Genomic DNA, 17,002 nt, shown 5'->3' on the forward strand with positions numbered 1-17,002 from the left:
TTCCACTGCCTTCCTCCAGGGAGTACCCCTGACGGACATCTGCAAGGCTGCTACCTGGGCCACACCTAACACCTTCATGAGGCATTATGCTCTGATACCAACACGGGACATCACATTCTATCTTCCTGCCAGCACCCTCCCCCAGGTAGGCCACTGCTCGCTAATCTCCCATGGGTATGAAGCACAGAGACCACGTCGAAGATAAACAGGTTGCTTACCTGTAACTGATGATCTTCGAGTGGTCATCTGTGCATTCACACCACCCACCCTCCTTCCCCGCTGCTGTCAGCTTCTACATTTTCAATAGGGGTTGATTTGCGGCGGTTTGAAGGAACTGGCGGGATGTCCGCGCCCACCCCTCTGGGCATGCGCGGTGGGGTTCCTGTGCATGCCCGAGGGACTGGGCGCAAAAATCCGTTAAAGAGCTTGCTACAATGCCGATCGATCCAGCGCGTGCGCACTAGATCCCATGGGTGTGAATGCACAGATGACCACTCGAGGATCACCAGTTACAGGTAAGCAACCTGTTTTTCTTGATGTATATTTCATATTGTGCTTCTGAATGGCCTGTGGGCCATAATAAAGTTTTGAGATTGGTATTAATTATTGTATATACTGTTACTGTTTATAAATATAGGGGGGGAAATCCAAATTAAACCAAAAGTGTAACCCCACCCCTCCACAATTAAAAAATTTAATCATTGATTTCCCCCCCCACACACTTTCAATATTAACTAAGAATAACCTCTGGGAATAGCAGTTTCCTTCTCCCTTACCTTTGCCTAAAAACAGCATCAGCATTTGCTGTCTGAAAACCTGCCAATATGTTTCCATGTGTTCAGGGTGATTTGAATTGGGAAGACACACTTTTTTAAAGCTTATCAATTCTGGTCACTAAAGATGGCTTAAAGTCAGTTGAGTAGAAAATTAAATGGTTAAAAACCCAGGCTGCAAAAGGCTCTGGCAACCTAGAGGGAGCTCGCAAGCTCCAGCAGTGACTCATTCTGCTTGTGTCAGTCAGATAAGTATCAGCATCTGTCAGGCACGCAGGGAAGCAGTGTCAAACTCCTGAGCATACACAGAGTAAGGAACAGGAACTCTGCACTGCAGGGGCTGTAATACTTGTCCCCAGTTCTTAAGCTCCCATCATCCCTTCAGCTACAGGAGATCTATACGGAATCCATGGTAACGGCATTAGCACGCTATACATCCATCAGCTTGTGACAAAGACTGAGGCAGCTTGAAGTGTTCTCTGTTTCATAGAGCAAAAGGAAGCTTGGTCGATTTGCATTTTATGAGGACTTGCATTGATGAAATACATATTCAAAAAAACCTGGTGAAGGTGCATAATTTTCATAGGGGAGACTCTTGCTTTAGAAGCAGATTAGCAGGCAATTCTGTTGCTGAACACAGTTTAGGAAAATTTACCCCCTCAGGGGTTTTGTTGCTTTATTTAGATTGCTGTAAAAATGTAAAATAGGACTAAAACTAAGCTGCTGGATACCAGAATTGTTGCATTTTTGATAGAGTTGGTAGTATTGGAGCTAGACTGCAGTGGTGTCCCATCAGGTATTTAGCAATCTGGGAGTGAGGGTGGGTATATTAATTCTCAAAGGACTGTTAAGGTTTAGCAGCTGCAGCATTTCCATAGACAAGATTAATGTAGCAACTGGAGGCAAGGGTCTGGAATCCAAACTGGGGACGTTACTACTGTTCAGCACAATCCTTTCTCTAGGTACAGGGGAGCTGGTTTATGGTTTTAGGTGTTTTTGATGGATCTTTCCTCTTGCAAAAAGAAGAGCCCTGCAAATAGACAAGATTGAAACCTGACACTTAAAAATAAACTGTTTGAGAAAATCAAACCTGGTTGAGAAGCAGCAAGAGATGCTGTGCCTGCAGAATGGTAGCCATGTTGGTAGCTGTAGGGTTAATCTCTTGTTGCTGTAATAGGTTGGAGAGCAGTAGCTCAGCCTGCTGGTGTTAGCAAGATTAAAAGCAGGAGCTGCAGTGCCATTGAAAATGCTGAACGAGAGGGACTTTGACAGCAAGCTGCAGCTAAAAATTTTTTTGTCTCGTCTCTTTCTGTTTTTTTTAAAAAAATAACCAGCTCCTCCCCCCATTGTGCCTACCATCAAGTCTGATGATGACACCTCAAATTTCGATGAACCAGAGAAGAATTCACGAATTGTATCCTCTCTGTGCCAGCTGAACCCTGCAGGTTTCTCAGGAGAAGATTTGCCATTTGTGGGGTTCTCTTTCATCAAGGCATTGGGGATCCTCAGATCAGAGTAAGTAGGAATTGCTATCTGTAGCGGATGAATAAGAGAAAATTGGTGTTTGGTATACTTGTCGGGTTGGGGGGAACCCTCGGCTACCTTCTGCTATAGGAAGATGATTCAGGCTTCTTTATAGATGTGATTCATGTTGGGCTTTTCTCCCCTCTAATCTTACTACAGGAAAGGAAATGTCATTCTGAAAGTTACATTACTAGAATAAAGATAAGGCTCAGTTGGCTAAAGTCTGTTCACTGCATCTTGGGGAAAGTAAATGGTTTGAATTCATATTCTCTCTCTCTCTCTCTCTCTCTCTCTCTCTCGCTCTCGCTCTCTCTCCTTTTTCTATGTGGGGATTGAGGAGAAACCTAGAGGAGTTTCAGAGGGTGGGGGTGTGTTCTATTGATATGAAATGACTGAGATTGGGACATTGTTAAATGTTACGGATCTATGAGATTGTACGAGAGAGCCACAGAGGTGTGGAGTTCATTCATCTGGGAGTGTGCCAGTGATTCAGGTTAACCACAGAGACTAGGAATAGGATATTGACAGAATTCATGGTCAAAAGAGACATTGGAACTGCAGAATGGATGATGCAGAGGTCCATAGTGATTGACTGTCTTTTGAGAAGACAGAAGATCCTGTAGAACAATATTGAGGTTGAACAATGAAGAGTGTTGGTCATATAATGATGCCCCTTCTGGTCTGGTGGGTCCTTGATTCTTTGCTGCTAGAGTTCATAAGGAAAGCATGAGCAAAGTGTATCAAACTGAAGAATGCTCATTTTGAGTAACGATAAGGCCTCATAAAAATGCAGAGGCTTTAGTTGCTTGGTGATTCAACATATTCAAGATGGGGGGGTGGGCTGTGTATCTTATGAAACATTCTGAGTGGATGTGAACCACTAACCAAACCTAGTTTCTATGATTCTTATGTGGACTTGAGCAATATGCATGGATGATGATTTGCCTAGAAGTGAAGCCTGGAAACCAAATCTGAGTGTCTGCACTGGGACCAATAACGGTTCCTGATGTTATGAGTCAGAAAGAAACCTTAAATAGGCCAGCAATTAGAAGGGAGCTTCTTGACTGCCTGTGGTGTCCTCCTACTCGCAGGTGCTGCTTTTTGGATGGGGAGGAGGAAGGCAAGAGAGTATTGAGCGGGAGTTGGAAGATGGCAAAGCTGCCTCTGCAGCAAGATGATGATCCTCCCCAGAATTCTGTGTTTAGTTTTGGTACTGACTCGTCTAAAGAGCATAACGCAACCCAGATTTAAAAATGTTCTAATAAGAGCTATAGGAATGGTTGCAAGTTTGGACATGTAAAAGTGGCTTGGGAAAGGAATAGAGAAATTCAGAGGATGGGTCTACCTTGTGCTAGAGCTTCCATGTTCAGAGGCACTGTGTCGCTAAGTATCAAATTCTGGATAATGAACAAGGGAGGGCTCTTGCCTTCATGCCATGGTTTTGGGCTTCTCAGAAGCATTTTGCTTGCTGTTAAAAACAGAATGCTGAACTACATGAATGGTCTGAGCCAGCAGGGGCAGTTTTCACGTTCTCACTATTTCTTATGAAGAATTTTTGCTCTAATGCATAAGGGTATATGGCTGTAAGTAATGCAGATGGTTAGCAATAAGCAAAAAAATGATGAGCATGTGGTCAGGGTATGTTGTAAATGATCCATCTTATCTTCAACAGAAATATTAGACTAATTCAGGAAAAGTGCATTTTTCCAGTGTAGTCTTGTCCAGAAAGTTAGCTTAGACAGTCATTTCTGAGGCTATAGATCTGTGATTTGGATCTGCAAGCCATCTTTGCTGGGGTATTTAAGCCATTTCTGTCAGATTGGCTGTCCAGTGACACTAAAGCCACCTTAGCCAAATGCATGCTGTCAAGTGATTTGTGTATCACAGCGGGAGTCAGTGACAGCAGCTGATGAACGAGCTGTGATATACTCTTGGTGTCGTCATGGTATTCTTCATTTGTGGCTTGGATATATACCTTGGCGAAGACCATTCTGGGAGCTTCTCAAAAAGGAGGATGAGGCTAACCAGCTTTTTTCATGAATATGGTGGTTGTAGGGCAGTTTTTGTTGGACGACTTCTAATGTTAGAGTGCTTTGGAAATTATTCATTTGGCACATAGGTTCAGTAACTGCAATGTTTGCTTGCAAGAACCAATATCAACGAAGTTAAAATGCACACTGCACCAATTTCATATAGGCACTAATAGAATTCCAGTTGCATGGATTCTCTGAATTTGTAATCAGAACAGATAGATTAACTGCCTATCTCTAGTTGGTGCTCAGCACCCTCAGATGACACCAGTACAACATAATTTAAAGTAAACAACGTAAAGGTTAGTGAATTATGGTAGTGCTGTTGGCTCCCTTTAAAACAAGGGAAACCTTTTAAGGTTCCAAATATAGTTGTGTGTATCAAATAAATGTGGTTAATTGGCTAAGGTTGAACAAGTTGAAACTGAATCCTGATAAGATGGAGGTAATGCTGGTCATGAAAGCTGAGTCTTGAAGGACACTGCGCTACCCAATTTCAGTGGTGTCCAGCTGACATTCTCTGATTCAGTTAAGAGCCTAGGGGTTATACTACTGGAGAAGCAAGTCTGTGTAGCTGTAAAAAAACATTCTGTCAGCTTCACCTAGCCTGCCATTGGCCCCCCTACCTTAACTTGGCCAGTCTGGCCACATGGATCCATGCCATGATTACCTTGAGGTTAGACTACTGTAATGCACTCTTCATGGGTCTTCTCTTGAAGTCAGCTCAGAAACTCCAGTTGGTACACAATGTGGCAGCCTGATTCTTAGCAAGTGCCAGGCAGAACACGCATGTACAGTCGCTCCAATGGCTACCAGCTAATTAAAGGTTCCCTTGCTCGAAAGCCAGTCGAATCCGACTCTGCGGTGCTCATCTCCATTTCAAAGCCGAAGAGCCAGCGCTGTCCGAAGACGTTTCCGTGGTCATGTGGCCGGCATGACTAAACACCAAGGCGCACAAAATGCTGTTACCTTCCCACTGAAGTGGTACCTATTTATCTACTTGCAATTTCTTGCTTTCAAACTGCTAGGTTGGCAATTAATTAATTAATTAATTAAGCCAATTACCAGGCTTAATTCAAGGTATTGGTTATAATCTGCAAGGCCCTCTATGGCCTAGGTCCCACATACGTGCAGGTCTACCTCTCTTACTGTGCAGCATCACAGCAGCTTCGGTTGTCCGAACAGTACCTTTTGACATGCAAACTGGTAAGACTGACAGTCACCCTATCACATACATTATCTGTGATGGCTCATATCTTGAGGAGTGGCCTGCCATAGTACTATCATTCTGCAAAATGGCCAATATGGAAATGTTCAGGAGGGCATTCTTGTACTGGAATTGATCTTTAGTGGTCCGGAATAGTCCAGAAAGGCACCTTCATATGGGAGTGGGAAGTGGATACTGCATTGCCCTGGTACCTTTGTAATCCCCCGTTCTGCATTGCTCAGACTACAGCAAATAGCAGTTTCCTGTTCACATTATTTTTAAAATTTATATTGCTAGTTCTAGTGCTTTGATATGAATATTCAGTTTTGTATTCCCAGTTCTATTGCATTGTTTGTTTGCATTGTACACTGGGTATCCTATACTGTATGATTACATGGTTGCTTGCATTGTCATTCAGATTTGTACTCCTAGTCCTATTGCATTGTTCATTTAATACCTTGTACAGTATGATCACATTTTTTTATTTTTGTGTACTCTGTAATCTGTTTTGTGTCCCAGTGAGAAAGGTGGCCTATAAATAAGATAAGTAAATAAATAAGGGCAAATCTATACTGTAAACATGGGCTTTTTAAGTGAAATTGCTCCCCCCAAAGTACCCTGGGATTGTAGTCTGGTGAGGCTGCTTTGTATCCTGTTGGAGAGCCTTACCCCTTCTCACAGAACTTCAGTTCCCATGGTTCCCTGCAGAAAAAGCATGACTGAAGTCTATACTAATTTTATATTAACTTTTAATTTCATTTGTATTTTTTATTCCTGTAAGCCATAGCCTAAACATATAATTACATGACATTACATGGATAATGTATTTCATTTCATTTATTAAATAATGTATTTCATTTCATTTATTAAATATATGCCCCATGGCTTGTGATGGGTGGTACTTACTCAGAAGACAATATCTGATATACTACAATGCGTCCAGTCCTTCTAAATTATCTGTTTCTTCCATTTTCTGGGATGAACAAGAGCATTATTCATGGGAAACCGTTAATAAGGTTGCCCTTCAAAGTAATGAGAGAGGTTCTTATGTGGGTGGCCATACTCATCTCATTTATGAATTTTGAATATGCTATTGCTATGTTTTAGTTTATTTAAGGAGGACTATGTATTTTTGTTTGCAAAACAGAAACTGAATTTCACAAAAGATAATATGTAGGTGTTTGCCCTCTGTGTGCATTTGCGTCACCTGGAATTATAATTGAAACTTTTTTCACTGTCTTTTTGTTTATTAGCAGACCCTTGTTATCATAATGCTTATAAACTACGGTGGATAAAAGCTGATTTTTTTAAGGAATTTTTTTAAATCAGATTTTTGTTTTTTTAAATTTTAGCTGTTAGAAAGCTATTAAAAATAATCCTGTATAAAATGAACTCTGAACTTAATGCACACATATGGTTTCTTAAAACTGATGTTGTGACCCTAGTATAAAAAGCTGCTTTTTTTTTTTTTTTTTGGGTAAAGCAGAAACTGGAGAGAACATATTTGTCGGGTGTCATAAAACACAATAGTTGATGTATTTATTTTATGGCTTGGTTCTGAGGGCCAGAAACTTGCAAGTTACCACTGGTGTTGCCTACTGATCCATCTGGGTGACCTTTTTCTCCTGATCTACTCAGTAACCACCACCCACCTTTTCTTCTGGTTGAAAGAATCTCTCGTTTGTTTGGTGGGAGTGAAGTAGGTAGTGACAAAGAAGAGGCAGACTGGAGCAAAATACTGGAAATAAGTAGCACCTTAAGATTCCAACCAGCACCCCTTTAGAAAAACTGCAGGTTATTACAAACCCAATGTGGGATCATGAGCATTAAGTTTAGGGTTGCTAGGCCTCCCATGGACAATTCTTGTTGCCTGTTGCTGCTCTTAAGTGATGCTGGGAGAAATGTTTTTTAAACCACAGGCACCACAGATGGTATGGCATCAGTTCCAGGGGAAATCCAAAACTCATATCACATAGCTTTAGGGATTGTTGGAAGCTCTGTGACATTACCAGAGTTTCCAGTGATTCCTGGACTGCTGTGATGTCACTTGTAGTTTCCCAGGGAAATGAAGTCATGGTGAACATGGTGCTGGTGCCCCCCTCCCCCAAGCTCCCCAACTCAGTTGTCTGGTGGAAATTTTTTGATGTGATTGATTTTTTCTTGGTAATTCAAAACATTATTTAAATTGTGTTGTATGTACATAATCCACCCTGTTGTCTGCCAGATATTTTTCAAATATATTGTTATAGCTGTTGTGTTTTGTTGGCAATCAATACCTGAACGGAAAGTTAAGATACATCTGTGTATAAGCAGGATGCCTGGATTTTCATTACGTTGCTTTGGTGTTCTGATGACTATGAGCAAACAATGAGAACTGTCTATTATTTACTAAGTTTAGAAAGGCAGCTCACAAGTAAAAATACAATACAATAATAAAAACATCCATCATAAACCTTCCAATGAAACCACAACAGTCTGGGGGTATAAATGCAATGCTAAGCATCCTAAAACGAGATCCATTGACAGATGGAAGCAGACAAAAATGATCTGGAATGGGTTTAGTGTAAGTCTGCAGTCACAAAAGCTGTAATATGCAGATTCATTGCATGTAAAATACATTTTGCAGATTACACCCATGCACATGCCTGACATACTTTGAGGGGGGAATGTATCACTGTTTAGCCTGTGGACAATTAAATACTGGCATCATCTGAAATGGAAAGAGTTAATGCAAGATCGGAGCATTCAGGCTACAGTGTGAAATGTGTTCTTTTCTAGTAGCAAGTAGCAAAATAGTTCAGTATTAGAAGAAGGGTGCATTAGACTTGTGGGATGCAATTAACAGTAAGTATGGCAAGAAGAAGGAAAAAGCTGTGAGTTGTAAAACTGGCTCTTGACAGCAGAAGTTCCTTCTAGCCTGCTGTAGTCTCAAGTCTAGTTTTCACTATGCCTTTGCATTTCAAACTGCAAACAGGAGCTATTCCATACAGATACAATACCCTACACATAAAAAGCTAGTCTGTCAGGGAGATGATGAGGCCAGAACCCTTGTTTCCTGCATACTACGTAGTTTTCCTTGTGTGGGGTGTCTGTGTTTTTGGTATGGAGCATTCTGTAATAGAGTTCCAGCTTAATGATTGACTGTAAACCCCTTCATACTTAACATTGAATCTAGTCCCACTGAAATCAGAAATTGCATCCAAGTAAGTCTAAATTTCAGGCTGTAAGGTCTTCCAACTTTCATATTCACTGGTCCTTTACAGTATTCCTATATAACAACGGCAGCACATTCTGACTTATAGCAGAGGTTCCTATCTCAAGATTGATTCCTATCAGTAAAGAGTTCTCCACTTTAAAATGGGATCTTGTATTCTGAAGAATATGATTACTGGACGGTATCCTATACTGTAATTTTTCTGTAACTATGGCCATTAGGAAGTCCAGCAAAAACACAGACCAGGTGAATGTTTGCAGAAGTACTTGAAATAAAGATATATATATTTTTAGAATTCCTACTTCTTTTCCTAATTAGAACTTAAAGCTGCCATTCACATTGTTCTCCCCTCTTCCACTTAATACTCATTAGAATAACCTTGTGAGGGTAGATTTGGCTGACAGATTGTGAGGGGCCTAGGGGCACCTGGCGAGATTCCATAGTACAGCAGGGATTCAAACCCAATCATCCCACATCCAAGTGTGACACTAACCATGATGCCATGTTAGCTTTTTGGTATAGTGAGATTAATCCCTACCCTCTGACTTCACATCAAGTCACAAGGGCACTGATCCTTGCTGCTCAAATTTAGAGGGTGGTAGTGGAGTCAAGGTCCCATAAATTCGACATATGTCTGAATTCTGTGCATACATACAAAATGTATACATTGTCAAATACAAAGAGTGGAAGTTAAACTTGTGGATGGGGCTGACAGGTGATGCTCTTCCACCCTGCATTTGATTTTTGCACTTCTGTGACTTTTAATAACTTTAAATTTAATGTTGGTAAATTAACAGGCCTTGTGCTAATAAGTGTGGAGGATCAGCATCCAAGGTAAAATTACAGAAAACATTGATATCTGACAACCTCGGGCAAGATTCTGGGCAAATCTTTTAATTAGCTACCTAATTTATTTTATTTGTGTGTTAATGTTTTTTATGCAGCCTTTCTGCTTGAAAACAAGACTCATAAAGCAGCTTATGAACAATTATAACTATGCCATCTAAAGGCAGTGCAACAATAAAAATCAATTTATTTAAACAATTCAAATTCATTAAACTTTTTAAGTGACTGCCAATAAAAGTACAGCAAATAGAGTTGAAACTATTTGCCAAAGGCCCATTGAAATAAAATGGCTGCCACGAATTTTCTAAACATCTGCAGGTAAGTCAGTGTTGTGGATTTCAAGAGGAAGAGCATTCCATGTGCACTAGGTGCCACTACTATAAAAAGTTGTTTAACTGGAAAAAATGTTTACCAATAGCACAGTCCCATCTAAAGATCTTAACACCTGGGGTGGCTGCTATGGGAGAAGGTAGTTTCCTCAAATACTCCTGACCCAAGTTGTTTGGGACCTTGTTTTTGGCAAAAAAGGAAACTGTGATCTGATGAAATTCTTTTAACACTGAAATATGACATGGTCCCAACACTGGGCACCAGTTAACAATTGTGCTGCCATATTCTAGACCCATTGAAGCTCCTGGGTCTTCTTGACAGGGCAGACCCACACCAAGTGCATTGCAGTGCATTAATATAGAAGTTAACAAGGTGTGTATTCTTGTTTCCAGTACTCTGCAGTATATTCTGGAATGTTTAAGAAAACAAACGGCAAAAGCTTATTAAATGGAAGACATTTAAAAACAATTACATTGCCTTCCCAGCTGACTTTCAATGCATACTATATTCTATAGAAGAGATTAAATATGAAAGGGATTGTATGGAATCTGTAGATGGTCTAATACTGAAACTAGTACAACCAGCAGTGGTGACTTCAATCAGTTGCTTCTTTACAGAGTGTTTAATTAATTCTGTGTGCTTGGGAGAAGAATAGGGCAGTTAGTGCACCGAAGAACTTGATCATAGCCCAGTCCTAAACGCATCTACTTACTTTCTATTGGATCTTTACTATTGCTGTTCATTGGATTTGTCTTTTCAGTGCAAGCTTCTAGGATCACAGCCAAAAATCAGCTCAAATAAAAGACATCCATAACGCATATATTTGGACACGCTTTTTCACGCTGTCAGTTTCCACAAAGCTGAAGCTGCTTAATTTGCAGTGACTTGAGTTACACATGAATGCAGATAGGAAAGCTGTTCCAGGCATGGAGAGCAGCATTGGATATGAGGGGGAGAAGTTAGGTGCCAAAGGTGAGCTTTTGTGGCTTGGCAGGAGTGATAAGGAGAGTAGCAGAAAGAAGGAGATTAAGGGTAAAAATCTATACGAACAAAAATCCAAAATTCAGAGTTGGTTGTTGAGAACAACCAAAGAAAGTCTGATGGGTGGGCATGACAAAGGGGAAGTGGAAGAGAAGTCAGTTGAGGCACTTTGAATCTATGAAGCAGAATATTCAACACAGAGAAAGTGGGAATTGCCTGTAGGCTGGAAGTTATTGGATGGCTCAAAATAGTTTTAAGAGGAGGTAAGAGAAGGTAGAAATATATGTATGGGAGGAGTCAAAGATCATTGCTTGATTCCAAGTTTGTGAAATTGTGGTCAACCAATGAGAGTGAGATCTTTTCTGCATGCTCAACTTCTGATTTTCTTGGCAGTCACTCCACAAGTATTGGAAATGGTTTGGACATGGTTGTTCAGCATGTCAGTCCTCCCTGTATATTTTCACAGCTGTGGAGTCAGTTTATTTTCTTCTACACATGACTTAAATAATGAGGATTTTCAAGAAAAGGTACTGTTGTCACCAGTGACGTCACAGCACCCCCCCTTTATTTGTTAAAAAGCAGCCCTAAATATCAATGTACTGTTGTAATGATAGTTCAAGCAGGTTCTCAGCATTCCCAGCTTTCATTTTTTTTAAAAAAGTGAGTCTCCAGCTTTGTACCTTGCTGAGATATATAAAGGGAAAGGCATATCTTGGTGAGGGAGGGGAATAGAGACCTACTTTTTAAATGAAGGCTGGGAATTCAGAGAACAGGCTTAAATGCTACATCAATATATCAATATTTTAGGGCCTTTTGTTAAAAAATAAAAGCTGAAAACACTCTTATTCATGGCAAGGGGGAGTAGAGGGAGCAGTTTGACAATAACAACAGTCCAGTCAGTGAAAAGTGGGCTGGAGGTGGGTGGGAATGAGTGAGACGAATAAAACCAACAAAAACATTACACATGAGGAAAAAGCTGGCACAAAATCAGTTTCCAGAATAAGATCATGGTAAAAGTGGTTTCAAAAGAACCATGAAATAACAACAACAAAAGTGAAAACTAAAGAAACACAAATGTGTGTGGAAATCGGTGATAAACCAAAGTAGTATGGGACCAGAACTGATAAAAACCCATGTGGAAAAGCCCTCAGAAGGACTTCCAGCAGTGCAAGAGGGAGAGTGGGAGCAAAGACAGCTGGGGTGGAAATAAATATTAGGAGGTGCACTTTTAGCATGCCTAACTTAAAACAGGGTGTTTAAGAGGGACATGTAAGTGACATAAGTTTGAGCATAAGGGCAGAGGTTAAAAAGTAGATGTGAAAATTGTATAAAGATAGAAGAAGCTGCTGTTAGAGAATGAGGTAATCTAAAGGTAGTGCTGAGTGCCAAGAGTTGAGCCCTTATTGGACAAGGGAGAGATGAGAATGTGTTCATGGAGAAAAAGAAGTTGAGGGACAGAGAGAGCTATATGGAAAGAACTAGAAGACTTGCTCCATGGGAGAGCCCACCAAATGTCAAGAGTGGGCCTGAGAGAAGTGATATGCATCATAGGGGTAGAAGTCACAGGTTTTGGCGGTCCTCAGTGGCTTGTCAAAGATGTTAAAAAATTGTTAAAAATTAGGTTTTTTTAAGTTAACTGGTGTGTCCTGAGCCATTGCAGACTTTTAAGGCTATTAACTAATGTTAACTAGTATTGACTGGAACTACCAAAGAGTGTTTTTTCTAGTTGTCTTTTAAAAAGAATACATCCCACTTATAAAAAGTCTATGCTATAATACTGGGTGCTTTCAGTCTCAAAATAGCCGTTATTTCTCTGTAACATCTTAGTCCATATCCATTTCATAGAAGAACCATCAAATGCTTTTCACAGTAAAAAAATTATTCAGACTACACCAAGACTTTACAAAATTTCTTCGGATCTAGGAGCCAGCCCAAAAATTTAGGATTCAGAGTATTTTTTTCAGCCCTCAGGGCATCATATTTTCACGACCATGTTTTCTAATTATTGATAGCAGAAAACTCAGCCCTATTTCCTCTTTCATAGTTTTATGTAATTTTATTAATGCTTTGAGCAAAGTGTTATATATAAATAAATACAGGGGTGACTGTTGTTATCACTGCAACAGAAAGCTAACATTTAATCCAGATATAAAGCATCCATTTATTAAGAACTGTTAAAAAACAACAAACAAGTAGGACCCAGAGGTGTGATATGCAAATATGTCCAAGGGGATGTTGGAATCTCAATGAAGCTGTTCTCAAGATATATACCTCTTCAGGTCTCCAGCTGCCATTGCTTAAAGTGCATGAATACAATATGAATGCTATATTATGCCTTTTAATGCCATGAGTACCTACCCCGCCCCTAACGGAGGATGGGATGGAACTTTGTTAAGCTAGTAATGGGGAAGAGAAAGAGTGAACAAGAGTTGTAGGGGAGCAGCAGCAACTGGCAAAGGGACAAAGGGGTTCAAAATGCAACCCTTTGTTTCTTAGCTTGGCTGCACGTGTTCCTGACAACTCTTTATTAAATTCCTCTCTTCTCTTTTCAGCTGTGACTGGCAGGATCTAGCTACCTTCAGAAAGCTCCTCACCTTTGTTGTTAGGGGATGTTGCACCTCTTCCAACTACAGCTGGGGGAAAGAAAAGAGAGTAAACAAGAGCTCTTGGGAGTAGTGGCTGCCAGCCTAAGAGACAATAAGAAATAAAGTTCATGTTTGTCAAAAATACTAGGAGGCATGGCAGCCTGACACTCAGAAGTTGTTGTCCCTTTAAAAACATTATTTCTGCCTCAAAAATATTGCAATTTATTAGAGGTGGGAAATCTATTCTCAAAGGACTCTAGGCATTTCCAGATGGCATATCCTTATGTCCAGCTTTCAACTGAGATACATAGAGTTAATTTTATGACAACTTGTAGAGATTTTTCATCCTTCAAAAGTACTTCAGGTTACTGTAGCCAGCTCTGGGCTGGGAAATGCTTAGAGATTTGGGGGAGGGAGCCTGGAGAGTGGGGGCTAGGGATGGGAGGGACTCTGTGGAGTACAATGCCGTAGAGTATTCTTTCCAAAGCGGCCATTTTCTCCAGATGGTCTCTATAACCTGGGGACCAGTTGTAATTCTGGGAGATCTTCGACGTGGTCTCTGTGCTTCACACCCATGGGATCTAGTGTGCACACACTGGATCGATCGGTGCTGTAGCAAGCTCTTTTAATGGATTTTCGTGCCCAGTCCCCCGGGCATGCGCAGGAACCCCACCGCGCATGCCCAGAGGGGTGGGTGTGGACATCCCGCCAGTTCCTTTCTTACCGCCGCGTTGAGTAGACCTATTTTTCATCGGTCAGATCGGTTCGCTTTTGGCTATTCGCCTCAGCTCTTCAGAATTATTTCCTTATTTTAATTTTCCTGTCCTTTCTCTTTTTATTTGTTTGTTCTTAAAAAAAACACATTTATTTCTATTGAGGGGGAGTCTACCGATTACCTCAGGCCTTCGGGCTATTCCCCCCCCTCGAACGTCCCCTCTTCTTCGCTTTCTTTTATGGAGAAGTGGGGTTTTTTCAATAGGTGCAAGGGTTGCGTCATACCCTGTGCATTTTTTGTCTCGGAGAGTCTCACCAGCCAGAGTCCTGTCGTCACTGTGCTCGTTTTTCTAATCAAACACGGAAAAGCTGAGCTGCGTGCCTTAAAGTACTGCTGCTTGAATCGGCCCTTACTCCTACCTCAGCAATGGAGGAGAGACCATCAACATCGACAGCTCCGGCATCGAGACCTGCCTCCAATGCCAACTGCCTGACACCGAAGCTCCCAGCATCAAAGGCGCAATCTTCCGCTTCCACGCCAATCAAAAAGAAGGCCAAGGCGAGTAAGGATCACAAGTCCACGAGGAAGGACCTGGGAGATCTCCAGCCACCACCTGCAGAGTGGCAACCCTAGTAAGTTAACATCTGTAATGGGTGGGGGAGAGTCTAGGGGCTTTGATGTACAGGGAACTTCCCTGTGCGGGTGCGTTTTCTTCTAAGAATACTGTCATTTCCTAGAGATATGAATTTAGGATATGCTGAATGCGTAACCCACACGTGATCATCTGGCTTCCGCCGAAGTCTGATGAAACCCCAAGGGAAATGAACAAGATCGCGAAAGAACTTCCTGTTGAGGGTGCTTATATGACTGTCACTCTTTAGACATAACTATTGTTCTGCCCTCCTTGGGCCCTGTGGACTAGTGGTAATCACATTGAGACACCCCCACCCCACTCCCCACAATATGGGACAACTTTCCCTCTTGTCAGGATCAGTCCCTACTCTTTGGCACCTGTCCCTCAGCTGACCCGGTTTTTAACTTTTGGAGATCCCTGTTAAAATATTGGCTAGTGTGACTTGTTGGAGATATAAGAACATAAGAAGAGCCCTGCTGGATCCGAACAGTGGTCAATATCCTGTCTCACACGGTGGCCTCAACCAGTTCCTCTGGAGGTCCAACAACAGGGCAGAGAGGCCGAGGCCTTCCCCTCATAAGAACATCAGAAGACCCCTGCTGGATCAGACCAGTGAGGGTCCATCTAGTCCAGCATCCCACCTCACACAGTGGCCCCAACCAGTTCCTCCGGAGGGCCAAAGACAGGGCAGGGAGGCTGAGGCCTTCCCCTCATAAGGACATCAGAAGAGCCCTGCTGGATCAGACCAGTGAGGGTCCATCTAGTCCAGCATCCCACCTCACACAGTGGCCCCAACCAGTTCCTCTGGAGGGCCCACAACAGGGCAGAGAGGCCGAGGCCTTCCCCTGATAAGTTCATCAGAAGAGCCCTGCTGGATCAGACCAGTGAGGGTCCGTCTAGTCCAGCATCCTGCCTCACACAGTGGCCTCGAGACCTTCAGCATCTCTGTCTCGTCCTTCTGCAGACAATCCTTTTCACCATAGTCTGGAACCAAGTTGTCCGACGGCATTGGGATTCAGAGCTTGACTGCCTCTGAATGTGGAAGTTTCCCTCAGCCACCATGGCAAGAAGAAGAAGAGTTGGATTTACACCCTGCCCTTCACTCGGAGTGTCAGAGCGACTTACAATCTCCTTCCCTTCCCTTCCCCTCTCCACAACAGACACCCTGTGAGGCAGGTGGGGCTGAGTGAGAGAAACTGCTCTTTCAAGGACAGCTCCGAGAGAACTTGTGACTGACCCCAGGTAACCCAGCTGGCTGCATGAGGAGGAGTGGGGGAATCAAACCCAGTTCTCCCAGATTAGAGTCTGCTGCTCTTAACCACTACACCAAACTGGCTCTCAAACTGGAGTTCTCCCACTACTACAACTGACCTCCAGGTGATCAGTTCAGCTGGAGAAAATGGCTGCTTGGAAGGTGGACTCTATGACACTATACCACACCGAAGCCCCTCCCCTTCCCAAACCCCGCCCTCCTCAGGCTCCACCCCCAAATCTCCAGGTGTTTCCCAACCCAGAGTGTGTAACCCTAGTTGTCATGAGGATAAAACTGGAGAAGAGGAGAATGAGGGGAGGGGCCGTGGCTCAGTGGCAGAGCATCTGCTTGGCATGCAGAAGGTCTCAGGTTCAATCCCCGGCATCTCCAATTAAAAAGGACCAGCCAGCAAGGCAGGAAAGACCAGCATGAGATGGATTGACTCAGTCAAGGAAGCCGCAGCCCTCAGTTTGCAAGACCCAAGTGAGGCTGTTAATGAGAGGACATTTTAGAGGACATGAATTCATAGGGTCTCCATAGGTCAGAAGTGACTTGACAGGCACAGCAGCCACAAAGCAAGTGTTGCCAAAAACCTCAGCCTGAGACCCCGGAGAGCTGCTGCCAGTCAGAGTAGACAATACCGACCTTGATGGACCAAAAGTCTGATTTGGTATGGCAGCTTCGTATGTGTTCATGTAAGTCATTTCCCGCCCTGATCTGGATAGCCCCGGCTAGCCGGATCTCATAAGAACATAAGAGACGCCAATGTTGGATCAGGCCAAAGGCCCATCCAGTCCAACACTCTGTGTCACACAGTGGCCAGAAATACCAGGTGCCATCAGGAGGTCGACCAGTGGGGCCAGGACACTAGAAGCCCTCCCACTGTTGGCCCCCCCAAGCACCAAGAAGAC

General features: G+C 42.5%; 1 protein-coding gene across 2 annotated transcripts in view; it reads left to right on the forward strand.

Annotated features, from left to right (window-relative positions):
• The window catches only part of CIT (citron rho-interacting serine/threonine kinase), a 144,577-nt gene that overhangs the window by 29,651 nt on the left and 97,924 nt on the right, over window positions 1–17,002 (forward strand). For both annotated transcript variants that reach the window (XM_015425327.1, XM_015425328.1), the window contains exon 9: window positions 2,108–2,288. In XM_015425327.1, the coding sequence (XP_015280813.1) occupies window positions 2,108–2,288 (181 nt within the window). The remainder of the gene's footprint in view (window positions 1–2,107; window positions 2,289–17,002) is intronic.

Source organism: Gekko japonicus, unplaced genomic scaffold, assembly GCF_001447785.1.
Source record: "Gekko japonicus isolate JY-2015 unplaced genomic scaffold, Gekko_japonicus_V1.1 scaffold135, whole genome shotgun sequence".
Lineage (NCBI taxonomy): Eukaryota > Metazoa > Chordata > Lepidosauria > Squamata > Gekkonidae > Gekko > Gekko japonicus.